The sequence below is a fragment of the Sabethes cyaneus genome, chromosome 1 (assembly GCF_943734655.1).
Source record: "Sabethes cyaneus chromosome 1, idSabCyanKW18_F2, whole genome shotgun sequence".
NCBI lineage: Eukaryota > Metazoa > Arthropoda > Insecta > Diptera > Culicidae > Sabethes > Sabethes cyaneus.
This window is the reverse complement of record NC_071353.1, coordinates 171466733-171493915: the sequence shown is the minus strand read 5'-3', so window position 1 is coordinate 171493915 and position 27183 is coordinate 171466733. Positions and strand designations below refer to the sequence as shown.

The 27183-nt window shown below is 43.8% G+C and overlaps 3 protein-coding genes across 3 annotated transcripts in view; 2 read left to right on the top strand and 1 right to left on the bottom strand.

Annotated features, from left to right (window-relative positions):
• Nucleotides 1-2600: 2600 nt before the first annotated feature.
• Nucleotides 2601-4019, top strand: LOC128732730 (3'-5' exonuclease). The gene is made up of 3 exons (XM_053826062.1): nucleotides 2601-3440; nucleotides 3674-3828; nucleotides 3905-4019. Exons 1-2 carry the CDS (start codon nucleotides 2601-2603, stop codon nucleotides 3776-3778), a joined length of 945 nt encoding a protein of 314 aa, XP_053682037.1. The 3' UTR covers nucleotides 3779-3828; nucleotides 3905-4019.
• Nucleotides 3728-4693, top strand: LOC128732731 (putative lipoyltransferase 2, mitochondrial). The gene has a single exon (XM_053826063.1). It carries the CDS (start codon nucleotides 3839-3841, stop codon nucleotides 4532-4534), a length of 696 nt encoding a protein of 231 aa, XP_053682038.1. The 5' UTR covers nucleotides 3728-3838; the 3' UTR covers nucleotides 4535-4693.
• LOC128732728 (ectopic P granules protein 5 homolog) overlaps nucleotides 4600-27183 on the bottom strand; it is a 35463-nt gene continuing 12879 nt past the window's right edge. Inside the window, exons 6-10 of the mRNA XM_053826059.1 lie at nucleotides 25348-27174; nucleotides 15764-16193; nucleotides 14644-15706; nucleotides 5376-5777; nucleotides 4600-5312 (exon numbers count right to left, since the gene is read on the bottom strand). Coding sequence (XP_053682034.1) covers nucleotides 4784-5312; nucleotides 5376-5777; nucleotides 14644-15706; nucleotides 15764-16193; nucleotides 25348-27174 — 4251 coding nt within the window. The 3' untranslated portion in view covers nucleotides 4600-4783. The remainder of the gene's footprint in view (nucleotides 5313-5375; nucleotides 5778-14643; nucleotides 15707-15763; nucleotides 16194-25347; nucleotides 27175-27183) is intronic.

Here is a 27183-nt window from a genome sequence, read left to right as displayed (position 1 = left end):
AATATCTATTTTCTATTTTGCAACCCCTAGGGAACTTGAGAACTAGAAATTTTTCCGTGCCGCGTCACAGCACCAGAGACTACAGTTCGTCACTGTTCGTTAGAGGCATTGTCCATTGGAACTCACTACCAACTTCGATAAAATCGAGCTCAAGCACGAGAGTTTTTAAGCGTCAGTTGCTTGCACGGCTCAACAGCACATAGTTATTCCCTTAATTCAATGTAGAGGAAACACAATATCACTTAGAATAAATATCAATTTAGAGATAAGTTTGGTAGTCCAACTAAATTCACGATCAAATCTTATTGTAACAATTCAAAAGGCTTTGCCTTACGTTACATATGTCAATAAATAAATAAATAAATAAAATACGAAGTTTTTTGCAGATATCTACAGTTTGAAGACCCTGTACTGCTCGCTCGTGCGGGGTGTTCTAGAGTATGGTGTGCAAGGGTGGACACCATATCATGTAGTTCACATCAACCGAATCGAACGTGTGCAAAGGCAGTTTATTCGATACGCTCTTCGGAATCTTGGCTGGATAGGACAAACCTAGCACCGTATGGAAGTCGCTGCATGCTGATCAGCCTACCAACGTTGTCAAGTAGGCGAGTATTCCTTCAACGCATGATTATTTTCGACGTTATAGCAGGCAATATCGACTGTGCGGATATATTGAGCAAACTACGCTTCAACACGCCATCACGGGTGATGCGCCAAACTGACTTTTTTCGGCAATTGTCTCATCGCACTGCTATACGGAATGAATAACCCGCTGGAAGTTTGCTGCAGTCGTTTCAATGAAATTTACTATCTATATTCGACTTTGGTTTGTCAAAAAATGTATTTAGGCTAAGAATTAGTAGTATTTAGTTAGTTAGATAAGTTTTATGTCTGTGCGATGTTTCTTTATGTCGAAGATAACATTAAATTAAATTATGTGCAGAATACTTTGAGTGTAAATGCAAGAAAATCATTTTTACTGCAGTGCCAGCTATATGTCAATAGGTGAACAAAAGCTTCATTCGACAAGTAGTTGGCGCCGCGGTAAAAATGATGATATTTTTATTTCGAGCTGTCAAAACACATAGAAAACTAAAATCATAAGAAGCGAAATTGAATTTTTTTTTTAAATACGCGCTTTGGAATCAATCAAATGTTATGGTTGGGTTAGAAAATAACATATATACTTACTATAATTTTTATTTGCCTGCATTTTATTTAAAACCATTTATAATTTTATTACATAATAAATACTAAACAATAAGGACATTGATTCAACATGCCTTGGATGAAATATTGTTATAATTTTGCTTAAAATCATTGAAATTACCTTAAACACTATATAGAACACTTTCATGAATATATCTGGATCTAAATTTTTCGGTCCCAAACCTATAAACATAACCACACACACCTAAACTAAATCCGGATCTCAATTTACTTGTCCTAAGTACACATTTCATTTGCAACCACCAATGCGCTAGCTGGTAAATAAGATTTTTAACCCGCTGCAGAAAATTTAATGTTCGCAATATTCATTTTACTGAGATTTAAATGAAAAATGTTTTGATTTGTATATCCGTCCAGCGAAAATTTGTAACTGATCATCATTTTCCTAGTTCGGACAGCCAAATGTAGGAGTCGCATGGGCTTCATTAGTTTTGCGTTTATTCGCCTATTAAAGTTCTTAACTGCCAATAGGCGAATAAACGCAAAACTAATGAAGCCCATGCGACTCCTACATTTGGCTGTCCGAACTAGGAAAATGATGATCAGTTACAAATTTTCGCTGGACGGATATACAAATCAAAACATTTTTCATTTAAATCTCAGTAAAATGAATATTGCGAACATTGAATTTTCTGCAGCGGGTTAGAAATCTTATTTACCAGCTAGCGCACTGGTGGTTGCAAATGAAATGTGTACTTAGGACAAGTAAATTGAGATCCGGATTTAGTTTAGGTGTGTGTGGTTATGTTTATAGGTTCCGGACCGAAAAATTTAGATCCAGATATATTCATGAAAGTGTTCTATATATTGTTTAAGGTAATTTCAATGATTTTAAGCAAAATTATAACAATATTTCATACAAGGCATGTTGAATCAATGTCCTTATTGGTTAGTATTTATTATGTAATAAAATTATAAATGGTTTTAAATAAAATGCAGGCAAATAAAAATTATAGTGAGTATATATGTTATTTTCTAACCCAACCATAACATTTGATTGATTCCAAAGCGCGCATGTTTAAAAAAAATTCAAATTCGCTTCTTATGATTTTAGTTTTCTATGTGTTTTGACAGCTCGAAATAAAAATATCATCATTTTTACCGCGGCGCCAACTACTTGTCGAATGAAGCTTTTGTTCACCTATGGATTTGGTCAAGGATTTGGTGAAAGATGGAATTAGCGACTAGCGAAAGCGCCAACTGGTGCATTCTTCTGAAAACTACCAGCCAGAATCAAGCAATAAACAAACTGCAAAACAAAAAGCGCGAAAAAAATTTGCTTTTGCTTGTGTGTTTCCTATTTCGATTCGTTCGTTACGCGAGTTGTTATCGTTATCTTTTCTGAATGAAGTGTTAATATCGTTAATATGGCTAAACGGAACCTACCTTTATGGATGAAAGATGCTGAGCTGTCTCCCGTAGCTAATGCGAGCAAGCGGCCACGTATCCTCCGAGACGCAACGCCAAATGAAACCGTCGGAAAAGAATCGGAAGTTCAACCGGTGAAGCTAGTGCAGCAGGATCAACAGGAATCTCAATCAACACCTACCACGGAAGACGAGAACACTCCCCGACGCAGGTTGCGCAGCAACTATAAGATCCCTGACGATGATGGTTATCCGAAGCGCGAGCCTGTAGTGAAAATCAACATTGACGACGTTCCGTTCATCGACTACAAGGGAACAATTCGGTACTACACGGATTGGCGGGATGTTGCGTGCGCTTGCGACGAGCTGCTGCAGTGGGTCGAAAAGCAACCGCTCACGCCGGTTCCGATTGCGTTCGATCTGGAGTGGCCATTCAGCTTTCAAACCGGTCCCGGACCGACGGCACTGATGCAGTTGTGTGCCGACTTGCAGTGCTGCTATCTGTTCCAGCTGTCCTGTCTCAAGAGGCTACCGGTAGCGTTGCTGCAGCTGCTGCACCATCCGAAGGTTCGACTGCACGGTGTCAATGTGAAGAATGATTTCCGTAAGTTGGCGCGGGATTTTCCGGAAGCGGACGCCGAAACGATGATAGGTCAGTGTGCCGATTTGGGTCAGTGGTACAATCGGATTCACGGCTCGACCGGTGTGTGGAGTATGGAGCGGTTGGTGCTGCAGGTTTGTCAGCTGCGGATCAACAAGAGCAAGCACGTGCGGATGAGCAAGTGGCACGTGCTGCCGCTGAACGACGACCAGAAGATGTATGCCGCTGTAGATGCCTATGTAAGTACTCTCAAAGCGATAGGTATTACCGTGGAATTTAAATTTAAATTGTCTGATCCTTTAAAAAATCGATATATTGCAACATCAAAGTATCGATAAAAAAGATCGATTTTCATGCCCGCGTCGGACGGCTCACGCACACATTCAAAGGCATTCTCAAATTGTCAGTCATTCCCTTATCTGTTGTAAATTCATAACAAGCAGTCTAATCAGTACAATATTGTCGTTCACAGATCGGTCAGGAAATCTATTTCAAGCTAAAAGAAAAGGAACTTAAATTGGAGCAGGAACGGCAGGAACTGGACCTGGCTTTGCTGGCACCAGCAAATCAACAGTAACAAAAGCAGCAATTCTCGTACTTTAATCATCACCTATAGTTAAGTTAATCGTAAGAAATCATGTCCCGTCTAGTTCACGTATTACGCGCCGGAAAGACGGACTATCAAAGTGCGTTACTATTGCAGAAAACCGTCTCCTCAACGATCCTAAATAACCCCGGCGGACCGCTTCGTAACGTACTGATCCTCACCGAACACGACCCAGTTTACACAGTAGGAATTCGAACCAAAGATTACGGCGAATCGGAAGAGCAGCGGCTTCGTGCTCTTGGCGCGCAATTTTTCCGAACAAACCGCGGAGGACTGATCACATTCCACGGTCCGGGGCAACTGGTTGCCTATCCGGTGCTGAATCTCAGAAACTTTCAACCCAGCGTCCGGTGGTATGTTTGTCACATTGAGAAGACCATCATTGAGCTGTGCCGTCGGTACGGCGTTCGGGCTGGCACCACCGAAGATACCGGCGTTTGGGTGCAGGATCGGAAGATCTGTGCTATCGGAATACACGCAAGTAGGTACGTAACGACGCACGGGCTGGCGTTGAACTGTCGGAATGATCTCAGTTGGTTCGAACATATCGTTCCGTGTGGGATCGCCGGTAAAGGAGTGACATCGCTGAGCAACGAAACCGGGCGTCCGCTTGGACTGGACGCCGTGACACCCGAATTTCTCGACTCCTTTCGAGTAACGCTGGAATGTGATCTGCAGGAGCTGCACGACGATCAGCGGGAAGTGCTGCTGGGGAAAGCCGCATAAACGGCGAGGTGATTCTTTTGTTGACTATTTCAAAGCGATGGTTTCGGCACTAATTTCACAGCCCAGTAAGCCAATTGTTTATAGAGTTTTGTAATAAAAAATAGATGTTTTTGCTACAAATCAGACTGGAAAAAGCGTTCTTGTACTTGTTCCTTTTATCTCTTAAATAAATTGTTTAAAAGAAGTTAAAGGGGCTTTGCTCCTTTATTGCAAAATAAAAAAAAATATCACCGTAAAATTTCGTTCAGATTATGGCTTCCACACGTCCTCCACCGAATGAAAAAATCGTTCGTCACAAAACAGTCGCAAAATCTTGCACACATTTTCGGAAATGTTCGCCAGCATGGCGGTATTTTCGATCAAGTTAATGGCCGCCCGCGTTTTGACGTGCACATCGGTGTACCTTTTGTTGACCAGTGTCTGTTTTAGGTCACCCATGGCTTGCACGTATTCCCGGCAGCGATTGCTGGTATCTATCGAAGGAGGACCTTCGGTTGCTTCCAGCACTTCCTCCGATTCTTTCGAACCAAACATCAAAAATACGATGCAGGAAAGACACTTGGCTAGAATCTTACGCCGAACACTTACCCCGTCCTTGCGAATGCCGATAGCGCCCAGCAAACCTTCGCCCCAACCGTCGGCATCTTTGGAACACGTCTGTAGGTAACGAGCCAGGGTCAGTAGATGGTTCTGAACATTCATTGAAACCTTTAACATCTCAACACCGACAACCACCATCGTACTCCACAGCAAAATTAGTTTGCTTTCATCCACTTCACTGCAAAAACAATGTAGCATTAACCAACATTTACAAAAGATAATTAAAAACGAAAATACGAACCTCACTTTCAAGTCCTCCACCGACCGGAACAACTTTTGTAGAGTAATAATTTTCTCCCCGCTGCTGGAAGCATCCTGCAGCCGCTGCAGAACCAGCAGATGCAACACCAACAGAAACCGATGCTTCACAAGCTGTTCTTCGTCGTATCGTCGAATGGTTTTTGGTCCAATTTTCTGCATTGCCTTCGACCAGGCTGCGTCCAACAGTGGCTCTCCGCTGGCACTGCTGGTCTGTCCATTCCAAGATTTACAGAAGTAATGAAACAGCATCGCCTCCACCAGGGAGTACTGGTTGACGGTGAAGCTTTTGCACATTCCCGTTGCTTCCAGGATCGAGGGAATCATAAAACTGTCGCTGGTGCGACAATTTTCCGCCCACAAAATAATGGCTTCGATGAATAACCTACGGCGAGCAAGTAAGCAAGAAATTTAGTTTAATTGACTTCAATTTTATTTATGTTAGTATTTATTGAAAAGTTCGTTGGACACTCAATGGCTTACTTGAAATAAAATAGTACAATCAACAGAAAGATAGCCAAAACACGAGAGCGTTGTCGTTGAAAAATGTCTGAGGTCAAGTTAAAGTCAAATAGGTCACTCCAGCATCGATCTTCAATTCTGTCTACTAGAAAAACTGACAGTTCATTCATAAAAAAAAGAAAACAATAGTGGTCCAATGTAGCTTCCCTGCGGAACGTCAGAGAGTTGGATCCGATCCTTATATTCAGCCTTATATAGAATGGTGAGAAACTCTGAGTTTCTCAAGCTTTGCAAGTGGGATACCGTGATCAAATCAACTTACACTCCTCTGTTACGCAGGCTGACAAAAGAGTGAACATCAAGATCTATTCCTGCCTCTACGTGGTGCATGGATCTTGCAGACTTTCTACGAATGTCTGTTTCCAGGCCGGTGCTAGATAAAATAGGCGGGGGCATCTACTGCACCTGACAACTTTATTGTTACAGAAAATGAAGATAGGATTTTTGGAACCGCCCTTTCACATGAAAATACGGACACGGATCGCAACATGGGACGTCTTGAACCTTGGCTGGAGAAGCTGGCTGCCTATAGCTTGAAATACTGCGACTGAGGAAGATCTGTTGGACAAATACTGGTGAACTTATTGTACATATTCTGCTACTCTTATTGTATTCTGCTATACAAAGTGGTAATGCAAGGTATTGGATTTCTGTAGAGCTCGGAACAAGCGTGAGAAACCTTACGATCCAGCGATCCAGTGTTACACGCCAAGTGATGTCGCGTAATTGTAGGACAGGAAAAAGATTTTACAGCCAGCTGCAGAGTGTTTCCGAGAAAGTCCCACTTAGGTAATTTTAACGCGGACCTTGAGCGCGTCATGGGACAACATGGTCCAGATAAAAAGAGCAAGAACGGAAAACTTTTTGCAGAGTTTTATGGTGATTTTAGACGCTAGCTGGCAACTGGTGGCCCCGGTGGTTCGTCTCGTATTTGATAGCTTTATTTCAAGCGTAGTATGGTGTCGACTTGTATTTGTTTGTAGCTTTTTTTGGGAAATGACGTATGTAGTCAAACCAAAATCGTAACAAATTTTTAGTTACTCTCCGACGTTTCGCTTTTATTTTTAAAGCTTTTTCAAGGAATCGCTATAAACATTGGTATTTTAACTATATGACAATTTTTAGTATTTGTTTGTTACTCACTAACTAGTCTGTCCGTTGTCTGAATGATTTTGTCTGAAAATGTCTAAAATTGTCGCTGCTGTCTTATGTTTCCATCTTAGGTTCCTGTATATGATGAATTTGATTGTAGATTTTGTTGTTTTAGTCGTCTATTGCTAACCTGTAGTTTGTCATTTGTTGTGGATTTTTAGTATCTTTCGTCACTATTATTTTTGAGTTTTATTCTGTTTCTGCACTATCGGTCTAAGAGTAACCTGGATCTACAATTACTGTTTATGTGTGTGGATATGTTTGGTTAGGCACTAGGGTTGTGGGGGTGTTCTTGGTTTTATTTCGTACAGAAAATAGTATTCCGGCATATATACTATTTAATCCTTCTACGTCTGTTCGTTTGTTGATTGCGTTTGGACTGTTGTATATGTGGCACATCTCTAGTATGGCTAGTGATGATCTTTTGTAGCTTTGGTCTAGTATTTTGGTGGTTGTGAGGTCAAATCTATGTTTTTCGTCTATGCAATGGGCGATTAAAGCGGTTTTTTCCTTGAGGGCTTGTATTTCCCAATCTGTGTATGTGTGTCCTGTTTCTATTAGTTTGTTTAGCTTGTTTATGGTTAAAAATAAAAGCGAAACGTCGGAGAGTAACTAAAAATTTGTTACGATTTTGGTTTGACTACATACGTTTATTTCAAGCGACTTGAAGAATCCTTCTTATTCTTATTAATACCAACACAGCCACAATAAAGGATTCCTGGAAATAATTTTAATAAATAATATATTGCAAATGTTTAATCGGCCAACTGTGAAGTATTGCCGCAAAGACGATTATAAGAAATAAATCTTGTGTGAATAAGTTATCCATACATAGATGCATTTCAAAATCAACAGGGGAAGACGAAACGGGGACGTCTCGTACCAACCGTTTCTGATTAACTGTAAATTTGTTTCGTTGGAAGTATCTTTGCTAATAAAGGTTAAGTGATACTCCGGACCCTCGGGAATAAACTTATGGCATTTAGACCAAAAGCCCGGCTGCTATTGGTCAAGGTTATAGTGCCTTTTTTCGCTCACTGAAAATATATAAAATACACCAGCAACGCAAAAGTAGATGGTTAAGTATTTTGGAATATACAAAAATTAATTTAACAATAACTGTGGGCATAACTTGATGTTACTGTACAAAATTCGCCGTTTCTTCTTTCTTCTTTCTTCAGCAGCTTAGAGCCGGGGTGGCTCGTGCTGTTTCAAGCACTCGTCTCCATTCAACTCGGTCTTGGGCCACTCGTCGCCAATTTCCTAGTCGTCTCAGAAGTCGCAAATCGCTTTCGACCTGGTCGAGCCATCGTGCACGTTGGGCCTCCCTGTTCCTGGTGCCGGTGGGGTTGTTGAAGAGGACTATTTTCGTCGCACTGTCGTCCGGCATCCTTACGACGTGTCCGGCCCACCGTAGCCTGCTAACTTTCGCTAGATGTACGATGGGAGCCTCCCCAAGCAGTGTCTGTAGCTCGTGATTCATACGCCTCCGCCACTCTCCGCTTTCAGTTTGTACTCCGCCAAATATCGTCCGCAGCACTTTCCGCTCAAACACGGTAAGGGCGCGTATGTCCTCCGTAAGCAGCGTCACGGCTTCAAGTCCATAAAGAACTACCGGTCTAATAATGGTTTTGTACATTGTTAGCTTCGTGCGGCGGCGTATGCTTCCTGATCGTAGCGTTTTACGAAGGGCAAAGTAGGCCCGATTCCCCGCTTGGATGCGCCGCTGGATCTCCTTACTAGTGTTGTTGTCCGCGGTCACCAGCGATCCCAAATACACGAACTCTTCTACCACTTCTAGTTCGTCACCGTCAACGGTTACCGTCCGTGGGAGGCGCACATTTGTTTCCTTTGAGCCTCTTCCTTTCATGTATTTGGTCTTTGACGCATTTATTTTTAGCCCAATTCTCCTAGACTCCGCTTTCAGTCTGGCGTAGATTGCCTCCGCCGTCGCAAAGTTCCTGGCAATGATATCGAAGTCATCTGCAAAGCCTAGAAGTTGGCTACTCTTGGTAAAAATCGTGCCTCTTGTTTCGATGCCCGCTTGTCGGATCACCCCCTCAAGAGCGATGTTGAACAGCATGCAGGATAGACCGTCACCTTGTCTCAACCCTCGTCGCGTCTCGAAGGGACTCGAGAGTGTCCCAGAGATGCGTACGAAACACATCACTCGATCCAATGTAGCTCTGATCAGGCGCGTCAGTTTGTCTGGAAAACCGTATTCGTGCATTATCTGCCATAGCTTGTTTCGATCGACTGTATCGTATGCTGCTTTGAAATCAATAAAGATGTGATGCGTGGGCACGTTGTACTCCCGACATTTCTGCAAGATCTGTCGGATAGTAAAAATTTGGTCCGTAGTTGCGCGAGCCCTCATGAAACCCGCCTGATGATTCCCTACGAAACCTTGTGCTATCGGTGACAGCCGGCGTAACAGGATCTGGGAGAGTACCTTGTAGGCGGCATTTACCAGCGTAATACCGCGATAGTTGCAGCAGTCTAGCCGATCACCCTTTTTGTAGATGGGACAAACCACTCCTTCCATCCATTCCTCCGGTAGCTTTTCCTCCTCCCAAATCCTCGAAATAACCCAGTGTAGAGCCTTTGCTAGCGTTTCTCCGCCATGTTTATAAAGCTCTGCCGGTAGGCGGTCCTTCCCAGCGGCTTTATTGGTCTTCAGCAACCTGATTTCTCGTTTGACTTCTTGGAGATCAGGTGCTAGGACATCACTATCTTCTATGGGCGCTCCTAGGTTAATTTCCGTTCCGCCTCCTTCTGCGACATCGCCATTGAGGTGTTCATCGAAGAACTGCTTCCACCTGTCGACCACCTCGCGCTCGTTTGTAATTAGATTCCCTCCCTCGTCCCTACACATGTCAGGTTTCGGTGTGTAGCCCTTCCGAGTTTGGTTCACCTTCTCATAAAACTTGCGCGTGTCATTAGCTCGGAATAGTTGTCCAATTCTTCACGATCTCTGTCCTCCTTTTGGCGCTTTTTTCTCCTCAGGATCGTGGTCAACTTGTTCCTAGCTCGTCGGTACTTGGCCAGGTTCTCTCTAGTGGCAATACTTAGATAATTTTTCCAAGCATTTTTTTTCTCCTCCACCGCTTGTTGGCATTCCCCATCAAACCAATCGTTTTGTGTACTTCGAGGCTCAATACTTAGTGCCGCGGTAGCGGCCTCTCCGATGGCCGAGCGTATTCTGCCCCAACCGTCTTCGAGGTTTGAAGCACCTAAATCCTCGGAAGAAGGCAGTGCCTCATTCAGTACTCGCGCGTAGTTCTCGGCAGCTTGTGGGTTATCTAGCTGCCCGATGTTCAGCCGAGGAGGGCGGCTTTGACGTGTCCGGTATATGGTGGACAGCTTTGAGCGCACATGTACTGCTACTAGGTAATGGTCAGAATCGATATCCGCACCCCGACGTGAGCGTACGTTCGTGATGTTGGAGAAGAACCGGCCCTCTATGAGAACGTGGTCAATTTGGTTCATTGTACGTTGGTCAGGTGATCTCCAGGTGGCTTTGTGGATATCCTTGCGCGGGAAAAAGGTGCTTCGGATCACCAGGCCTCGGGAAGCTGCGAAGTTTATACATCGTTGGCCGTTATCGTTTGTGTCGGTGTGCAGGCTATGGGGTCCTACCACCGGTTTATACATTTCTTCTACCGACCTGGGCGTTCATATCCCCGATGACGATCTTGATGTCCCGTGACGAGCAGCTGTCGTACGTTGCCTCCAGCCTCGCGTAGAACGCTTCTTTCTCATCGTCGGGTCTACCTTCGTGTGGGCAGTGCACGTTAATGATGCTATAATTGAAGAAACGACCCTTTATCCTCAGTACACACATTCTCTCGTTGATCGCCTTCCAATCTATCACGCGATCCTGCATTCCGCCCAGCACTACAAAGCCCGTTCCCAGTTCGTTGGTAGCGCCACCACTCTGGTAAAACTGGGCCTTTCCGCCACGGATCTTCCATACCTTCTCTCCTTTGCGACAGATTTCCTGCAGAGCTACGATGCCGAGTTTGCGGGGTTCCAGCTGTTCAATCAGCACCCGCTCGCAACCTGCGAAATTTAGCGATCTGCAGTTCCAAGTCCCGAGTCTCCATTCGTCGTCCTTATTCCGTCGCCTAGGTCGATGCCGAATATTCCGCTCCGAAAATGCTTGAATGTTGTTAGTTTAAGTTTATTTAGGTGTGTAGCCGTACTGGGGCAACACTACCGAGTCTCGCGATGGGGCTGCCATCTTATAGTGCCGAGACTCACTACCTCCTTCCCGGTTAGTATACGACCTTAGTTTCCACCGAGGTTGGTTACCCGATCTCCGCTAAGGTTGCTCGTATTCCGGCTGGTACCACGAGGAGGTCGGGATCGGAGTTGCTGGATAAGAGGCTAACGACCACTATGGGGTCTATATTCCGCATTATCCGGCCGTTTACCAACAAAAAAATTCTCCGTTACCGTCACATAGAAATTGTCGTAGAACTGGTTTAAGAACCTTCGAAACAAGATCTCCGAAGAATCGAAAACTTTCCCCTCCGGGAAAATAGAAGACTCCAAACTTGCCAAACATTGCCCTTTGATTTCACAGTAGAGTATATAAAGAATAAATAAATATAAGGAACGTCCTCACCCGATTTCAAATCTGGTACTCAGGTTATATTGTCAGTTGAATCAGCCATGTCCTTAAATATTTCCGCAATACTATGGATAAAACGACGAATCTCGATTCAGTGGGTAATATTGACCGGTATTCAATTGTTCTGGAAGTTCACGACGGCACATTCTTCGAGAAATATCGGGAACAGATCCTCCAAGTGTTAGTTCCAAATAGCAACTTCGAGTATGGAGAAGGCATTTCACTATAATTTTCACTTCTGTCCGGTTTCGCATAAGCCGCTGAATATTCGGAAGTTTTACAGCATAGACATCCTCATCGAAATTCACTTGAATTTAATATTTCTTAAACACGACACTATTCAAAAAAATTTAGCCGCAAAATTTTTTTCGAAAATCTATGAAAAACGTGACAGTTAATTTTTTTGCGTCGATCCGCCCAAGCGATTTGAAGAATGCTTTAAAACAAATTCAACCTTCCATTTTCTAGTAATTTTTTTCAGAACATGTTATAGAACAATCTAGATTCAAACCTCTCTCAAGAAAAGCTTTTGAATATAGTCCTAACGAAAATTTTCACCCCCGAGTGCTTTGATTTGTTATTTTACAAATCAATCGGTAACCCGGGTTACGAGCTTTGGCGCGTTTGCATCACTCGTATGTACCTCTAAAGGTGCGTTTATACTGGGCAATCTTTGGCAACATGTGGAATGCAACCATGGTGGTATGCACCATGTCGCCAGTTGTTGCTCAACGTTGGTGCTATGGCCACCTGAACATTTGTGATACGTTTCCGTGGTTGCTTGGAAATATCAGGCAACATTTTGGAAAAAGTTGCATGCCACATGCTGCCAACTAAACAAAACGCACCTTAATGTTGGCAACAGTGAAAGGCGGCTCCCGGTTGGCCCCGAGGCACGACGCAAGTCTTACAAGCCAGTCGTCTTGTGTTCGAATCTTGGCTGGGATTGGCTCTAACAGCCTTTATTAGACTCATAGGATCGTAGCACTCGCTCTGCAATTGCGCGATGGCCTCTGCGATGGGTATGAAATGTGGAGAGTTATCTGGAAGGAGCGTCAAATAAAGCTCTGGCGCTCTCAAGCCCCTACCTAGTACCTCCTCAAAGATCAAAGTCAATGATGACGATCGATGGCCATACCTGGAAATGCTTCATGTACATACTGGAGCAGCTAAGCTAGGAAGTGCGAATCTGAGTGCCTGCTTCCCAGATGAGAGGCGGCGTCTGTCTCGGAGCGAGAGGCTGAATATGAAACGCTGTATTCCGCAAGCTACACCTAAGATGGCAGACCCTTCAGGGGATGCAGGTATCGCGTTCCCGGTAGGTATTATACCCAAATCCTAATTTACCACGAAAAAGGCATAGGACACGGCAAAGAACAAGAAAACGATTAATGGATATAGCGATATAATTGAATATCAGAGCTCTCCATGAACCGGCACGAGCTGAATTGCTTGCTCGGGAGCTACATCGACTCAGAGTGGCGATCGCTACTATTCAGGAAGTTCGATAGCCAAGCTCCGGAGAGAGGGAGTTCCGCGCAGTAGACCCCTTTGCAGGCACGTCTTGCAAGTACCACATCTACTACAGTGACGGTAGAAAGGCAAAATATGGAGTCGGCTTCGTAGTGTTGGGAAAGCAAAAGCAACGAGTTATGTATCCGGTGGAACTGGGAACCCGTAAATGTCCGTGAACGTGTGTTTAAAGTTGAGGGTTTCTTCAACTATATAGTCTAATCAGCGTATGCGGTAAATGATAAATCCGATGATACTAAGTACGAATTCTACGATAGACTCGGAAGGGCCTATGTAATACGCAGATCGGGAGGAAAGAATTCTTTCGTCCTGTCATTGGAAAACATAGCCTTCATCTGTCGACCAACGACAGCGGTCTGAGGCTCCTACATTTCACCGCGGCCAGAAGAATGACCATCTGTAGCACCTACTTTCCACGTTCCACACACCTGGAGGGATTGTCGCTGATTGTCATTGAAAGTTATTAATGCACGGTCTTTCCGGGTACCAAATATCGACTCCGGACACCGAATCGAGTGCAAAAACTATCGAGACATTAAAAAAAAGCAAAGCCTAGGTGCTACATTCCGTTATTGAAACTTGATCTTCTGTTTTCATACGACAGTCTTCGCAGCCACCTATTAGAGTGTAGGACAATTGCAGGGCCAGTTGCTACGATCCTATTGACTTTTAAAGCCTCTTCCAGTCGAGATTCGAACATACGACGACTGGCTTATCAGGCCAGCATCATAGCTCGAGGCCAACTGAGAGGCGACTATCGAGAACATTGCTCAATACTGCGTATAAGGTGCTTTCCCGTATTCTGTTCTGTAGACTGAAACCGTTAGCGCAGTCCTTCGTCGGCGAGTACCAAGACGGTATTTGTGAGGATCGCTCCACGACAGATCAGATGCTTATCCTGCAACAGTTACTGGACAAGTTCCAAAAGCACAACTTGCATAGTCTCATAGTCTGTTTGAGGACTTTAAAGCGGCGTACGATTCAGTCAAGCGAAATGAGCTGTGGCAGATAAAGCTAGAACATGATTTTCCGACGAAAATCATGTTCTAACCTGGACTATGGAATGGAAACGATATGAAGTAATGAAAGAATGTATATACCTTGATACGCTCGTGACAAGTGACAACGATGTAAGCCGCGAAGTAAAACAATGATGCAAATTTGTAGCTGCAGTATTTTTCTAGGCTTAATGACCAGATAATTTCAAAACTTCAAACATCGAGACGTTTTGAGAAGTGTTGATGTCTAACCTGCAGCCTAACCTGATGTCGTCGATCAAGACTTCAATACCAAGGGTCTTGCAAGAATAATTTGTCGATTATTGCTGTTTGAAGTCCCCGAACGTTCTGATAGTATATCAGTAGCAAATGGCAAGAATTCTACATCTACATCCTACTAAAATACTCACTTGGAAGTGTTCTCTCCCTGGGACTGCAACGAAACCACCACCTCCGCCATCAGGTTTTTCGCCTCGAACTCGCGATCTTTGGTTAACTTAATCTGCAGCAGTACGGTCTCGATGGTGTTCAACAACCCCAGAACGGCATTATGGAACGCCTGCACTCCCGGCTTCGTGCCCAACAGTTTGTGATACTTGGCTCCGCAAGCGTTCAGCAGCCGAACCGTCGAGCGTACGTACAGTATTCGCTTGGTCTGTATCTGCGATTGCATCTTGGACGACTCCAGCGGATTGCTTGGGTTGAATTTCATCGCTGCCGCGACCTGTAGCAAATCCAGCACGGCACTGTCCACGGCTTCCGCTTCGGAGGGCATTTTCAGCACGACGGATGGTTCCGCCGAAAGGACGAACCAATCTAGGACCGCTTCGATACCCTGATATTCGAGTAGATGCCACGGGTAGTTGCATGCTTCCTGCAGTAGTGTTACGATTTTGAGTCCTTCCCGGGCGTTTGGTTCGTAGGATATTTTAACGAAGATCATCAATAGGGAGGATAGCATTTGATAGCGTAGTTGGTAGTCCCAGGTTTGAATGTTTTGCTGCAGCCAAGGGCTCCATGCGATCCGGATAAAAATGTGACCCACGAAGGAATGACTTTCCGGGATGAATTGCTGTAGGATTCGGTTGAAACCGGTGATGTGTGCTGGCACCGGTCGGAAGCGATCCCAGGCTAGGTTCATCAGATTGGTATGAATCGGGACGGTTACGAATCGGGGAACGTTCGGGTGGGCGAAGTTCAGTTCGTACCAGTAGAACAGATGCCCCAGGACGGCACTGCTCGAGGGGAATGTGTCCATCAGGTACTGTAGGCAATGTTCGAACACTTTCACCATCCGGAAGGCGGTGTCGGCGTGCAGTTCTCCCCAGGGAGAAAGAACCGTACTGTCGCTGGCGATCTGCTGGATCCAGTTCGCTACCTGTTGCTGCGGTTGTCCTTTCATGTTCTGAGGGAAGTACGGGATGAGCCACGGGGAGAACATGTCGCACAATGCGGGCCATAACCAGTTGATTACTGTGGGGGAAATTGTGATTAGTGAAATGTTGTAAAAATTCTGGTAGTGGGACTTACAATCGTCGGCCAGTACGCCGGGGTAGGTATGAACAGCAGCGACCACGGCGGCATGTCCCATAGAACCCAACAGCAGTGATATGGCTTCGCAGTAATCACAGTGCTTCGGATATAAACCGTGCAATCCATAGTTAAGTCGTTCCTTGTGAAAGTGCTGAGTTAACAGAACGGTCGTATCGATTATATCCTTATACGATAGGATATTTTGTTTGGTGGCAAACGCGCGGAATTCTTCCTTGATCGCTACCAAACCAAGCCCGAAGTTCATCGGCTGGCAGCCGACTTTACGACGCACCGAGTTCACCAGGTCCAGCAGAATATTTGGTTTAACTTTCTTTAGTGAACATGCAGCTAAACTCATCTGCAGGATGTCTCCGTAGTGCTCGGGAAAATCATACTCGAACAGGTGCATCAGATGACGCTGGACAAGCTAAAAATTTACAGAAAATTTGCCATTAAAAAACTCAATCAGTTAATTGTACTCACAGATTGTGTATGCAATTAGCCCGAAAACCATTTTCCAAGGCGAACGAACCCCCGAACCAGTTACTCCTGGGTATCTCCGGGGACTCCGGGAATCCCTAGGGATCTCGCCAGTTTCGAACATGAACAAAATCTCATCATACGATACCACAAATTACATTAAACTCTTAAAATAGATCCATATAAGTCAAATTAAGTACCTATGACCACGATGGCCAACGCGGGACATGGTTTTATTATAAAAAATATACCATATTATCTTTTTTTTTAATTTTTGGTCTTGAACTACCATAGAAACATTTCGTAGCTTCACAAATCTCCACATGCCAAATATGTTTCTAATTTCTTGATTAGTTATCGTTTCTGTATAAAATTTCTGTTTCTTTTGTATGGAAAACTCCTTCCAGAAGGGGGATGAGTCTCGAACCATCATAAGAACCTTCCCCGGCCCCAAAAACCTTTGCCTACCAATTTTCATGCAAAGTCCAACGTCAAGTAAAATTTCAAGTTTAATTTAAATTTCATGTTTAGTTTTTAGTCCCATTTCAAATCATATTTCATGTCCGATTTCATGTAGGTTTTAAATTCAATTCTAAATCTTATTTCATGTCTAATTTCATGTTCTATTTCAAGTCCTATTGCCGTTCGAATCCAATTTTAGTTTTGAGTGCAACTTTCAGTTCAATTTGAAGTAAAGCTGCTAGTTTAAATAGGTTAAGTCCAACTTCATGCCAATTTCAAGAATACAAACAAGTCCTATTTCAAGATTAATTTTAAGTTCGATTTTAAGTTCAACTTCGCATTCAACTTCAAGTAAAGTTTCAAGTCTAAATTAATCCAAAATTAAGTCCAATTTCACGTTTTAATTCAAGCTTAAACTCTGCAAAATTGTCAAATTTCAATTTGAAGTCCAATTTCAAGTCTAATTTATTTTCAATAGTAGAGCTTAAACTACTACTACTTAAAGCGACCAGCTTTTGCCAGCCCAAGCTCCTACCTAGCGCCTCCACGCGGCCATACCCGGTAATACTCTATTGAGTAGCTAAGCTAGGGGGTGCGATGCTGCGTGGTTCCCAGATGCCAGACCTCAAAACTAAGATTTTGTGCAGACGGCTGAGCCACCCGGCCTTGGTAGCAGGTAAGTCTAATATGTTATTTTAATTATTTGTTTCGTTTTAGCTCATCAAGCATCTCCTACTGTACGATTAAAACTTTGGTCGTAACAAGTTTAAATAATACACATGCATATCATGGATATGTAAAAATTAAATTACTTATTGAATATTAGATACACTGATGGAAATTCAAATGACGCAATTGTATTTTACTCGACGGATTGCTGGTGAGATTGTTCTATTTTTGCGTATATATATACTCAATATATACTACAATATATACAGTTTATTAATAAATAAATCTTCCTCATGATCCTTATTGTTTGCCTTGCCCTACTAACATGATATACTCTGTTTTCCTGTAATATCTATGAAGATAGTATGGGTTCCTTGCACTTTCAAAAGTAGATGCTACACTAACATTCCTACCCACTTCCCCTGCGGTTGTTCGGACGTAGTCAGGTATATAATGCGATTATATAGCCACCTACGATGTGTGCAGCCACATATGCTAATGCTAAAGCTAATTTTTAAGTTTAATTCTAAATCCAATTTCAGTTCCCATTTCAAATTGATCGTCTAATTTCAAGTAAAATCAGAACTTTGATTGTAAGTCCAATTTCAAGTTGAGTTTAATTTCGATTCCGAGCTAATTTTGCGTCCAATTTTAAGTCCGATTGAGCTTGAGTAATTTTCATATCCAGCTTCAAGTAAAATTTCAAATCAAGTTTTTAGTCTGCTTTTATATTTATATTTATATTTAACTAGCTTGACCTGGCCAACTTTGTATTGCCACAAATGAAACTGAACCGAACTAAAACTAAAAAATAAATGTATGTACGGCAATAAATTGTAAATCTCGGATGACCTTTGTCACGATCTGGATTTCAAGTTGCAAGTTTCTAAGGAGTTCAACCTCTGATGATTCATTTTGGCAGTTTGGCAGACGTAAGGGGTCGTACACTAATTACGTAAGGGAAAATGGGGGTGCGGGGGATTCTGCAAAATCTTACAAAATCCTATTTGGGGGAGAGGGGAAAACTCATGAACAATTAAAATTCTTCTATATCAACTCATGGTAAAACTTAAATGTATTAGTTAAATTGTGAAGTGTCGAAATCCTTCGTGCTGCGAGGAAATGTGCAGCAACCTGCTGAGTATTTTACTGGAGAGGTTTCTTCCTCCGACTTGCACACTCAGACAAACAGCAACCGGACTACTTGTTACAGAGGCATCTGATGACAAGAGCAACGATCAGTTTATGCTATTATTGCAACGTATTTCGTTGCAATCTCCCAAACCCGCAAGGTAGTCGGACCGATAGTTTTTACCATGGTTTTTCTTTCTGTGCCGTATTATGTCAGCTTGAACGTAATTTTCTCTTGCATAACTTGATAACTTTCTCTTGCATGATTACCTTTTTGTGCATAATGTAGCGCTGAAAGTAGCTACTTTTTTTGACCAAGGAGGGGTTCAAACTTTTATCAGAGCGTGCTTATTACCCGAGAAATACACATTTTGTGTTTTAGTTTAATTCTCATGTTTGGTTGAAATTTTTGTTTCGTTTGAATGAGAGCTCTCCTCTTCCAGACGGGACAGAAATACTGACAGGACAGAAAGGCAGACGGGATAAAAATACAAGCGAGGCAGAAAGACAGACGGGACAGAATAACAGACGAGACAAAAATACAGACGAGACAGAAAGACAAACGGGACAAAAAGACAGACGAGACGAAAAGACAGACGGGACAGAAAGACAGACGAGACGGAAAGGCAAACGGGACAGAAAGACAGACGGGACAGAATGACAAACGGGACAGAAATACATGAAAAAGAAAGATAGATGGTACAGAAAGACAGACGGGACAGAGACAGACGGCACAGAAAGACAAACGGGACAAACAGACAGACGGGACAGAAAGACTTGAAAGAGAAAGATATACGGGACAAAAAGGCAGATCGGGTAAAAAGACAGACGGGACAGAAAGATGCACGAGACAGAAAGACAGACGGACAGAAAGACAGATAGGACTAAAAAACCGACGAGACAGAAAAGCAGACGAGACAGGTGGGGAAGAAAGATACACGAAACAAACAAACAGATGGGACAGCAAGACAAACGGGATAGGTGGGACAGAAAAATAGATGAGACAGCAAGACAGACAGGTTAGACTAGAATCATCGAAACTGGATGTGAGACTATCTAATATATTAGATATATATAGTGTGTCTGTGGCTTACCTATTAGCGAATTCATAAATTAACCTGGCTCAGGTCGATTAGCACTCAGTTTTAATCGAAGTGCTGTCAAAACTTTCATAAATTAACCGAGATTGTAGCTCGTTTAAACTGACAGCATTCAGTTTGAAGCGCAGGTTAAAACTGTCTAGCATTACGGCTTACGGGTCGATCTGTCAAACTGCCCGTATCGTTCATAAATTTCGAGTTAGCACGATCCCAGGTTAATTTATGAATTCGCCATTAAACAATTCACTAAAATTTTACCGAACTTTGAGTAGCCGAACGTTTGGTAAAAATTCTGCAGTGTAAATCGACGTTTTCAGATCATTAGTAATGTTTGGCATCATAAAAAAAATTTACCGAACGTTCTGCTGCTCAGTTTGGTAAAATTTACGATAATTTACCGAACTCGGTACTTTTTTTAGTGTGAAGAGGAGCATGGCTGTCGCAGTATTGAAGACGCCGAAAAGGCCTCCAAACCCGAACCCTCGTACTGATAAAAGTAAGAGGGAAACGCCAGGAGAACAAGAAGATCAAAACGGCAAAGAATGAGGAAGGAAACATTCCGGACCAGGGCAAAGTACAGAGACTGTAGATTACAGAGGCGCCGAGACACTCGCTAAATTTTGAACGAAAGTGGAGAGTTACCTCTCCGTTTTGTTTCAAAATTTAGGCTGTGAACCATTTCGCGAAATTTTTAACTTTTTGGTTAAAATTTAACAGTTCGATGGCTATTTCTCCTTGAGTGGTTGAAAACAGTTCAGAATGCGAACCATTTCATATTTGACGGATTGATAATTTTTTTGCTCAATGAGAGCATATAAGGTGAGGATGAAAATATTGTTTATTCTGTTCGAGTTAAAATTGGATGAATTTTTGATATTCATTTGCTTTTATTTGATAGATAAAATTCATCTCATTTCAACCCGGGTTGTTTGAACAAATTTATTATGCGATAAGCATCCATACCAATGTAAAAAAATTCCAACGAAAAATCAGTGAAACACTTTGAAGCTCTCTTCCTCACCTGTGCATATCTCATAGGCTCTCAGAAGCGAACCATCGAACTGTCAAAACCTTGGTCAAAACTAACCATCAGCGATGCCATATCAGCGGTTTTCCCGCTAGATTTAGCGGGATTTCAAGCCGGATAGCGGGACTTAATAACCAAACAGCGGCTAGCGGGAATCTAGCGGTTTTCTTAAATAACTCAGCGGGATTTTAGCGGAATCTCGATTTAGCGATATTTGGTAGGCAAGAAGAGTGCTGACAGAGAGGTTGACAGCAAAAAACTTCGTTTATTGACAGCCTAATGTCTGCTCATGCATTGGCAGATGGTTCAGTATATCCTGCTGATTAGAAAACTCCGTAATTTTTGCCTAGAATGGGATCAGTTCTGACAAATACTCATTAGAACTTACTGAACAAGAAGACCACCAAACCAATCCGTTTTGCGTATTCCTAATTTTCCCACAAACTAATTCGTTGCCAATGGCAAAATCTAACTGATTCATGAATTGCAAACAAAACAACACAAACAACTTATGTATATATATACATCATAATTTGCTATATACCGCAGCATTTGTATGATAACAAAACCAAAAAAAATCGGCTGATGAGCCGATAAACCCTAAGTCTAAAAGACAAATCGGTACATTTTTACTAAAACAAAATATCAGCGAGAACAAAGAGCCGATGCGCTTTTCAGATATTTTTGAATTTGGGCTGCTTATAAAGATTGAAACATATCTTCTTTTGTCACCAAAAACCATAACCATTTGCCAGCTTTGCTGAAATTTTGCATTATTTTTATCATAGCTAGACACAGAAAGAGAATTTGTGCTAAAGCTTTTTTCGAAATTTTCGCATGTGTTCTTAGACTCCTTAATTATAAGATTAAGGAAAGATAAGATTAAAGATAAGATTATTCTTGCGAAATGTCGTAGTAAATTGTCATTATATGAGGGATAACAAGATACTTCTTTTTCTGTTTCCTGAAGCTTCGTCAACATGAATGCAGCAAATTTGCATAATGTTCATTTAATTGCAACCTCTCAATTTCAGCAGATCATCTTGATTTCAAATGCAAGCCTTACTGAAATGAATATTCTGCACCAGAAACGAAGGAATAATATGACTTTTGGGTCAGCGGGATTTCTAGCGGGAAATAGACTCTAGACAGCGGGATTTCAGCGGGAAATCAACCTCTGGGCAGCGGGAAAATGGGCAATCGACCTGGTAACACTGCTAACCATGCTCCCGAGCAGGGTTATTTTCGACAGAAGGTAAAAAACCATCGAACTGTCACATTTTAACAAAAAAGTTAAAAATTTCGCGAAATGGTTTGCAGCCTTAGCGGATTTTGAGTATCTCGGCGTCTCTGTAATCTACAGTCTCTGTAGGGCAAAGGCAGCGGATGGCATATCGTTGACAACCGGAAGAACAAGAACAAAACAAAACAGAGGCAACCAGAACGTAGAGCAGAAGAAGCCAGAAAGTCTCGGCAGGAGAAGAGTAAAGCCGATGTTCTAGTTGTCCGAGCGAACAGCAACGTTTTGTATGCAGCGGTCGTCTAAAAAGTGCGAAAAGCCCCGGAGTTGAAGGAACTCGGAGAAAAAGCGATAAGAATCAGGCCAACTCAAAAAGGAGTGATGCTTTTTGAGCTGCAAAAGAATCCATCGGTTAAGAGCGCAGCTTTCAAGTAGTTGGTTACCAAACCACTTGGAGATGATGCGAACATGAGAAACCGTGTTTGATTGTAGGGAGTATAGGGAGTCTGAACTAGATCACGACAGAACAGGAAGTAAGAAGTGCGTTGAAGGTACAGTGCGACGCACCGATGATAATCCGACTGAGGAAGGCCTACGGTGGAACGCCAGACGGCGATGATTCGTCTTTCAGTGGTAGCAACTCCCAAGCTACTGAAGAAGGGCAAAATTAAACTTGGGTGGTCAGTGTGCGTTCTGAAAGCCATCCCTGGTATGGTCAAGGAAATGAAACGTTGTTACAGGTGCTGGGGCTTCGGGCATCTGGCACGTAACTGTGAAGATCCAGATAGCTCTAGATCGTGTCAGAAATGCGACAAAACGGCCATTTTGCAAGCGACTGCACACCATATAAAAAGGCGACGCCGGGTCAGCAGTGATGAAAGTGAACCAGATCAATCTCGTTCATTGCGAATCATTGAGTTGTGTGCTACTGTGCTACGTCGCAATAATTGCAAAGCCGTAACTAATAGCCTCCCGGTAACGATATCAGCATTTTTGGCTCGAGCAGCACGTCCCGGTAATAGTTACTGGGTAGTTAATAAAGCAGCAGTGGCTGCAATACACTTAATGGGCAAGTTCCTCGTTCCAGTTCGTGCAAAGGTATCGTGATTCTCAAAATCAACGGGATCTTCGTATGCAGCTGTTACACACCCCAAAAACGGATCATGGAGGAGTTCCATCAGATACTGGACGCGCTGACCGAGAGAACCTAATCGGGCGAAGGCTGATCATCGTTGCGAGAGACTTCAACGCTTGGACTGTGGAGCTAGAATCTACGAACGGAAGTAGAAGACGATAGGGATCTTTTCGTCGAGGTACTCCGGGTGGACGGTGGAATATCGATCTTGAATGAAAACGAGTTGACGGATATATTGACCACCATCAATAACCAGAAAACAGAAGCCGAAAAACGGGCAGCGCCCAGCTTATTAGTGGGATGAGACAACTAGCAACCTTCATGCTAGTTATCTCACAGCCAGAAGTCGAGTGCAAAAAGCTAGAATTGCAGCAGATCGAGAAGAGCGTAGCGCGGCGTTAAGAGTGGCCAGGACTTCATTGGAACGTGAGATGCTTCAACGAACTGTGCCGAGAAGCTGACACCAACCCCTGGGGTAACGCATACTGCATCGCGATGGCAAAAGTTAAAGGACCAGCGAGAGCCAGGGAGTTGGCGCCCGGATAAGCTGAAGGCTATCGTGGAGGGGCTTTTTCCGACCCTAGAATGTGGCCACCAACGCCGTAGGATGCAGAAGAGAGGGGCAACGCTGACGGTCTGCAAGTCTCGCAGTGATACAAATATTCCCGGACATGCTCAGGACAGGACAGTGCACAATAGCGTTGCTCCCCATTGGCGTCATGCTTGTTGAAGATAACAAGTGTTACGGGCGAAGAAGTACCAGAAGATCTCGGAAGTTAGTGAGGGAGCAATCGTTGACCAAGTGGCTGCAAGACTGGGACACGGCCGAGAACGATACCTGGACGCACCGACTCATGCAGGTTCTATCGACCTGGTTGAACAGGAAGCATGGAGAAGTCGGCTGTCATCTGACCCAGTTCCTGCTGGGTTGTTATGGTTGTTTCAGGTAATACCTGCACCGGTTCGGGCACGCCGCGACGCGGAGCGAGATGCCACCCCTGAATGTGGACCACATAGATGGCAAAATGACCGGCGAACTACCAACGATGGTTAGTTAGCACGTCTCGACAGACACCCGGCTTGAACAGAAACCCTGCGAAGGTGACCGTGGGCGCCATCGCTGATTCGATTCACATCTCGATAGGTTAGTGAAAAGGCAAAGTAATACTAGCCGGTAGTCCCGGCAGAGTGGAAAGTGAACGGAGAAAGTAAGGAGTTTTTTTAGTGGTTAGGTACAAAGTCCAAATTGTGAATCCCACACAGCGCCAACACACTACAGGCCAGCCTTTTGAGTTTTTTTTCTCCTTACCGCAAAAAAATGGACAAACAGGCTAAATAAAGGGGGGTGGTACTTATCAAGGGTGAGCGTTAATTAAGTAAAAGAGGTTGCATTTATATTGATTCCAGTTGCGCAATTGGCTGGGAGACAAGAAGCTGGGGGGTTATGAGAGAGGTTCGGGAGGGGTGGGAGTCTGAGGAGTTAACAGGGGGGACGATGGACGTATGTGTCTTTTGCATTTAGAACAATAGCAGTTATACAAGTCGCTGGATAACAAGCAAGGAGTTCTGAAAGAGGGAGATAGAGTGGTAAGGGGTAGGTTCAAAAGGGTTTACCGAAAAGAAGACGGATTTTAAAGTGACTGCTGGACAACAGGAGGGGTAAGCTGACATAGGGTAGACACATTCAAGTGAACAAAAAGGGTTTTGTTTCTTGCATTATAAGAATTGTCGTTACAATAACAGATGGACAAGTGGCTGCGAGACGAAAGGGCCCCGAATGAGATCGGGCAATTAGCTAGTGACTTTCGAGAAGGGGAGGAACTAACGCATAAAACAGTGCATTTAGGCAGCGCGGGTCTTTCAAATCTTGTTCGATTTTTGCAGTGCCTGATCGTCATTTTTGTAGCCATTTGATTCGTTGGAACGTCATAACTTCGCATTTAGTGACGCTGATAGTCACAGAAGTTATCCTCAATAACGACAAAGAATCGACAAGTAAATTTAAAAATCAGCAGCATATACCGGTCTGCAGCCTCTTTCAAGAGCAGAAGTAACATCGGTTAAGAATCAAATGAACACAAGCGATCCCAAGTTACTGCCTTGCGGTACATTAGATTTACAGGACAATAACTTCAAACCTAGTTTCACTTGCAAGATCCTGTCGCACAAATACAAGCTATACATTAGAAATTATACTAAGAAATTACGCATTTTGGGACAAAATTTTCTAGGGAAATAGTTTTCTACGGAATGGGTGATTCTAGGGTATGGAATTCTGAGAAATGAGTCATTCTCGGGAATGGTTTTCACGGCAATGGCATACAATCGTCTACTTACATCCTGAATCATCACAGCATTCTCCTGGTTCCAACCTTCCAGCCCGCGCAGAACCAATTCAACCAGCTGATTGACGTCCACCAGCTTCGGTCGATAGCGGTTCATCCAGCCGACGATATCGAACTTCGACAGCAGCACGAACAGCACGTGGGTATCGCACTTCTTAATGTGCGAATCAATTATAAAGCCGTACATCCGCAGGAAGTACTGCGGTGGACAGTTGGCCGGCACTAGCAGCTCCGTAATCAAACTAACCAGATCCGAACGTTTCAACGCAATATTCAGCAACTTAATCCCTTCCGTGTTCTGGTTTTCCTGCATGAAAAAGCCTAGCTGCGAGATGCCCATCGAGCAAACATCCTTCGTCGCAGGGCACAGCTGGGTGTAGTCGTTCAACTTATCTACGAACTCGTAGAACAGTGTCGTACCAACTTTATTCAGCTTCGCACAGAGCGTCTCATCGTTGCACAGTTTGTAGCTTTGGTAGCCTTCCACCAGCTGTCGCAACAGGGCTTCGATCCGAACCGACGCTTTCACAACCTGATCGGGAAGTTTGGTTTCGCGCTGAAGCAGCGCATCATGCGCCGATCGGTTCTCCGTCAGATTAGCGCGGACGTTCTGGTCCATTTTGGCGTTTTGGTAGCGAACGGCAATCTTCCTCGGCGTGAGACATTTGCTGCCGCAGTTGACCGTTTTGTAGAGGATTTTGTCCTCGTTGATGTAGAGTTTGCGAACCTGTTCTTGGTAGCGGGAGTCCAGCAGCAGATGTTCGTTGTACATGTGGTGGAACTCCTTCTTGACGTAGTTATCCAGGATGGAGAAATCGGACTTTAGCGAGGAGATCAGGGCACTCGAAGATAGTGTGGTGAAGTTTATGGTTGTCACCAGCGAGGAAGGTTTAAATACTGCCGGAGCAGACACGGGAACGTCGTACGCTGCCAGTCGCTTGTAGATCGACTGTTTCGGGTCGCGGAGATCGATGCAGCTTTGGCTGGGGTTCAGCGAACGGGTCGGGGATGCACTGGTTGTTGTGGGAAGAACAGGTTTGTATCGAAAGCTGAGCTTCTGCCAGTTATTCGCTAGATCTCTGTGGTCTGCCCGAATGGCACGGAAATCCACAAACTCCACCCAATGTTCGCGATTGCCGCGGAAAATCGAAGCCAGTCGGTGGCAGTCGAACTGCGGCGGTAGATCGATCGACTGCGGTCGAACTCGGTTCAGTTGTGTGTCCTCCAACCAAAGCTGTAGCGTTTTGAACAGTCTCGTGCAGTGATTGTAGAAGGACAGTTGACGTTCTTCCGTTTCACATACGGAAGCTGCATTATAGTAACTCTCCGCTTCGTACAGCTGCTTCTTTATTCGTTTCATCAAAGCGACATGATACTCGTAGAAACGATCGCTAATACCGAAGAACGTGGCAAAGCGCTCCTCATCCGGCCCCAGCGGAACTCGCGAGAGGTAAATGGTGAAAAACAGCTGACAGACAATCGGATACATGTAGGTTTTGATCGAACAGCTGGCCACTAGATTGGCGAGTTTGTACAGCGTCAGTGAGGTGACGGGAAACGATGGGTAGCCCAGGATTGAGGTTGCCTTCTTAAGGGCTGTCTCTAAGGACACTTTGGAACAACTGCCGGGCAGCGCAATGGCCCGCAAAGTTTCGTGCCACAGTCGGGTTTGAATCTCGGTGATTTCATACTCTAGTTCGAGAGTAAAAAGTGAAAGAAACACGGTGCTAGGCGAGGGGTTGCTGAACAGATCGGTTGGACTTGCGGTTAAGAGGTTTAACAGACCGGAGGGCTTTGAAGCTTTGATGTCTTCAAAACGCTGTAAAAA

Coding starts and splice junctions, on each gene's coding strand:
- LOC128732731 (XM_053826063.1), top strand. CDS start 3,839: ATGTCCCGTCTAGTTCACGTATTACGCGCCGGAAAGACGGACTATCAA.
- LOC128732730 (XM_053826062.1), top strand. CDS start 2,601: ATGGCTAAACGGAACCTACCTTTATGGATGAAAGATGCTGAGCTGTCT. Junction 3,441..3,673: donor ATGCCGCTGTAGATGCCTAT/GTAAGTACTCTC, acceptor TGTCGTTCACAG/ATCGGTCAGGAAATCTATTT.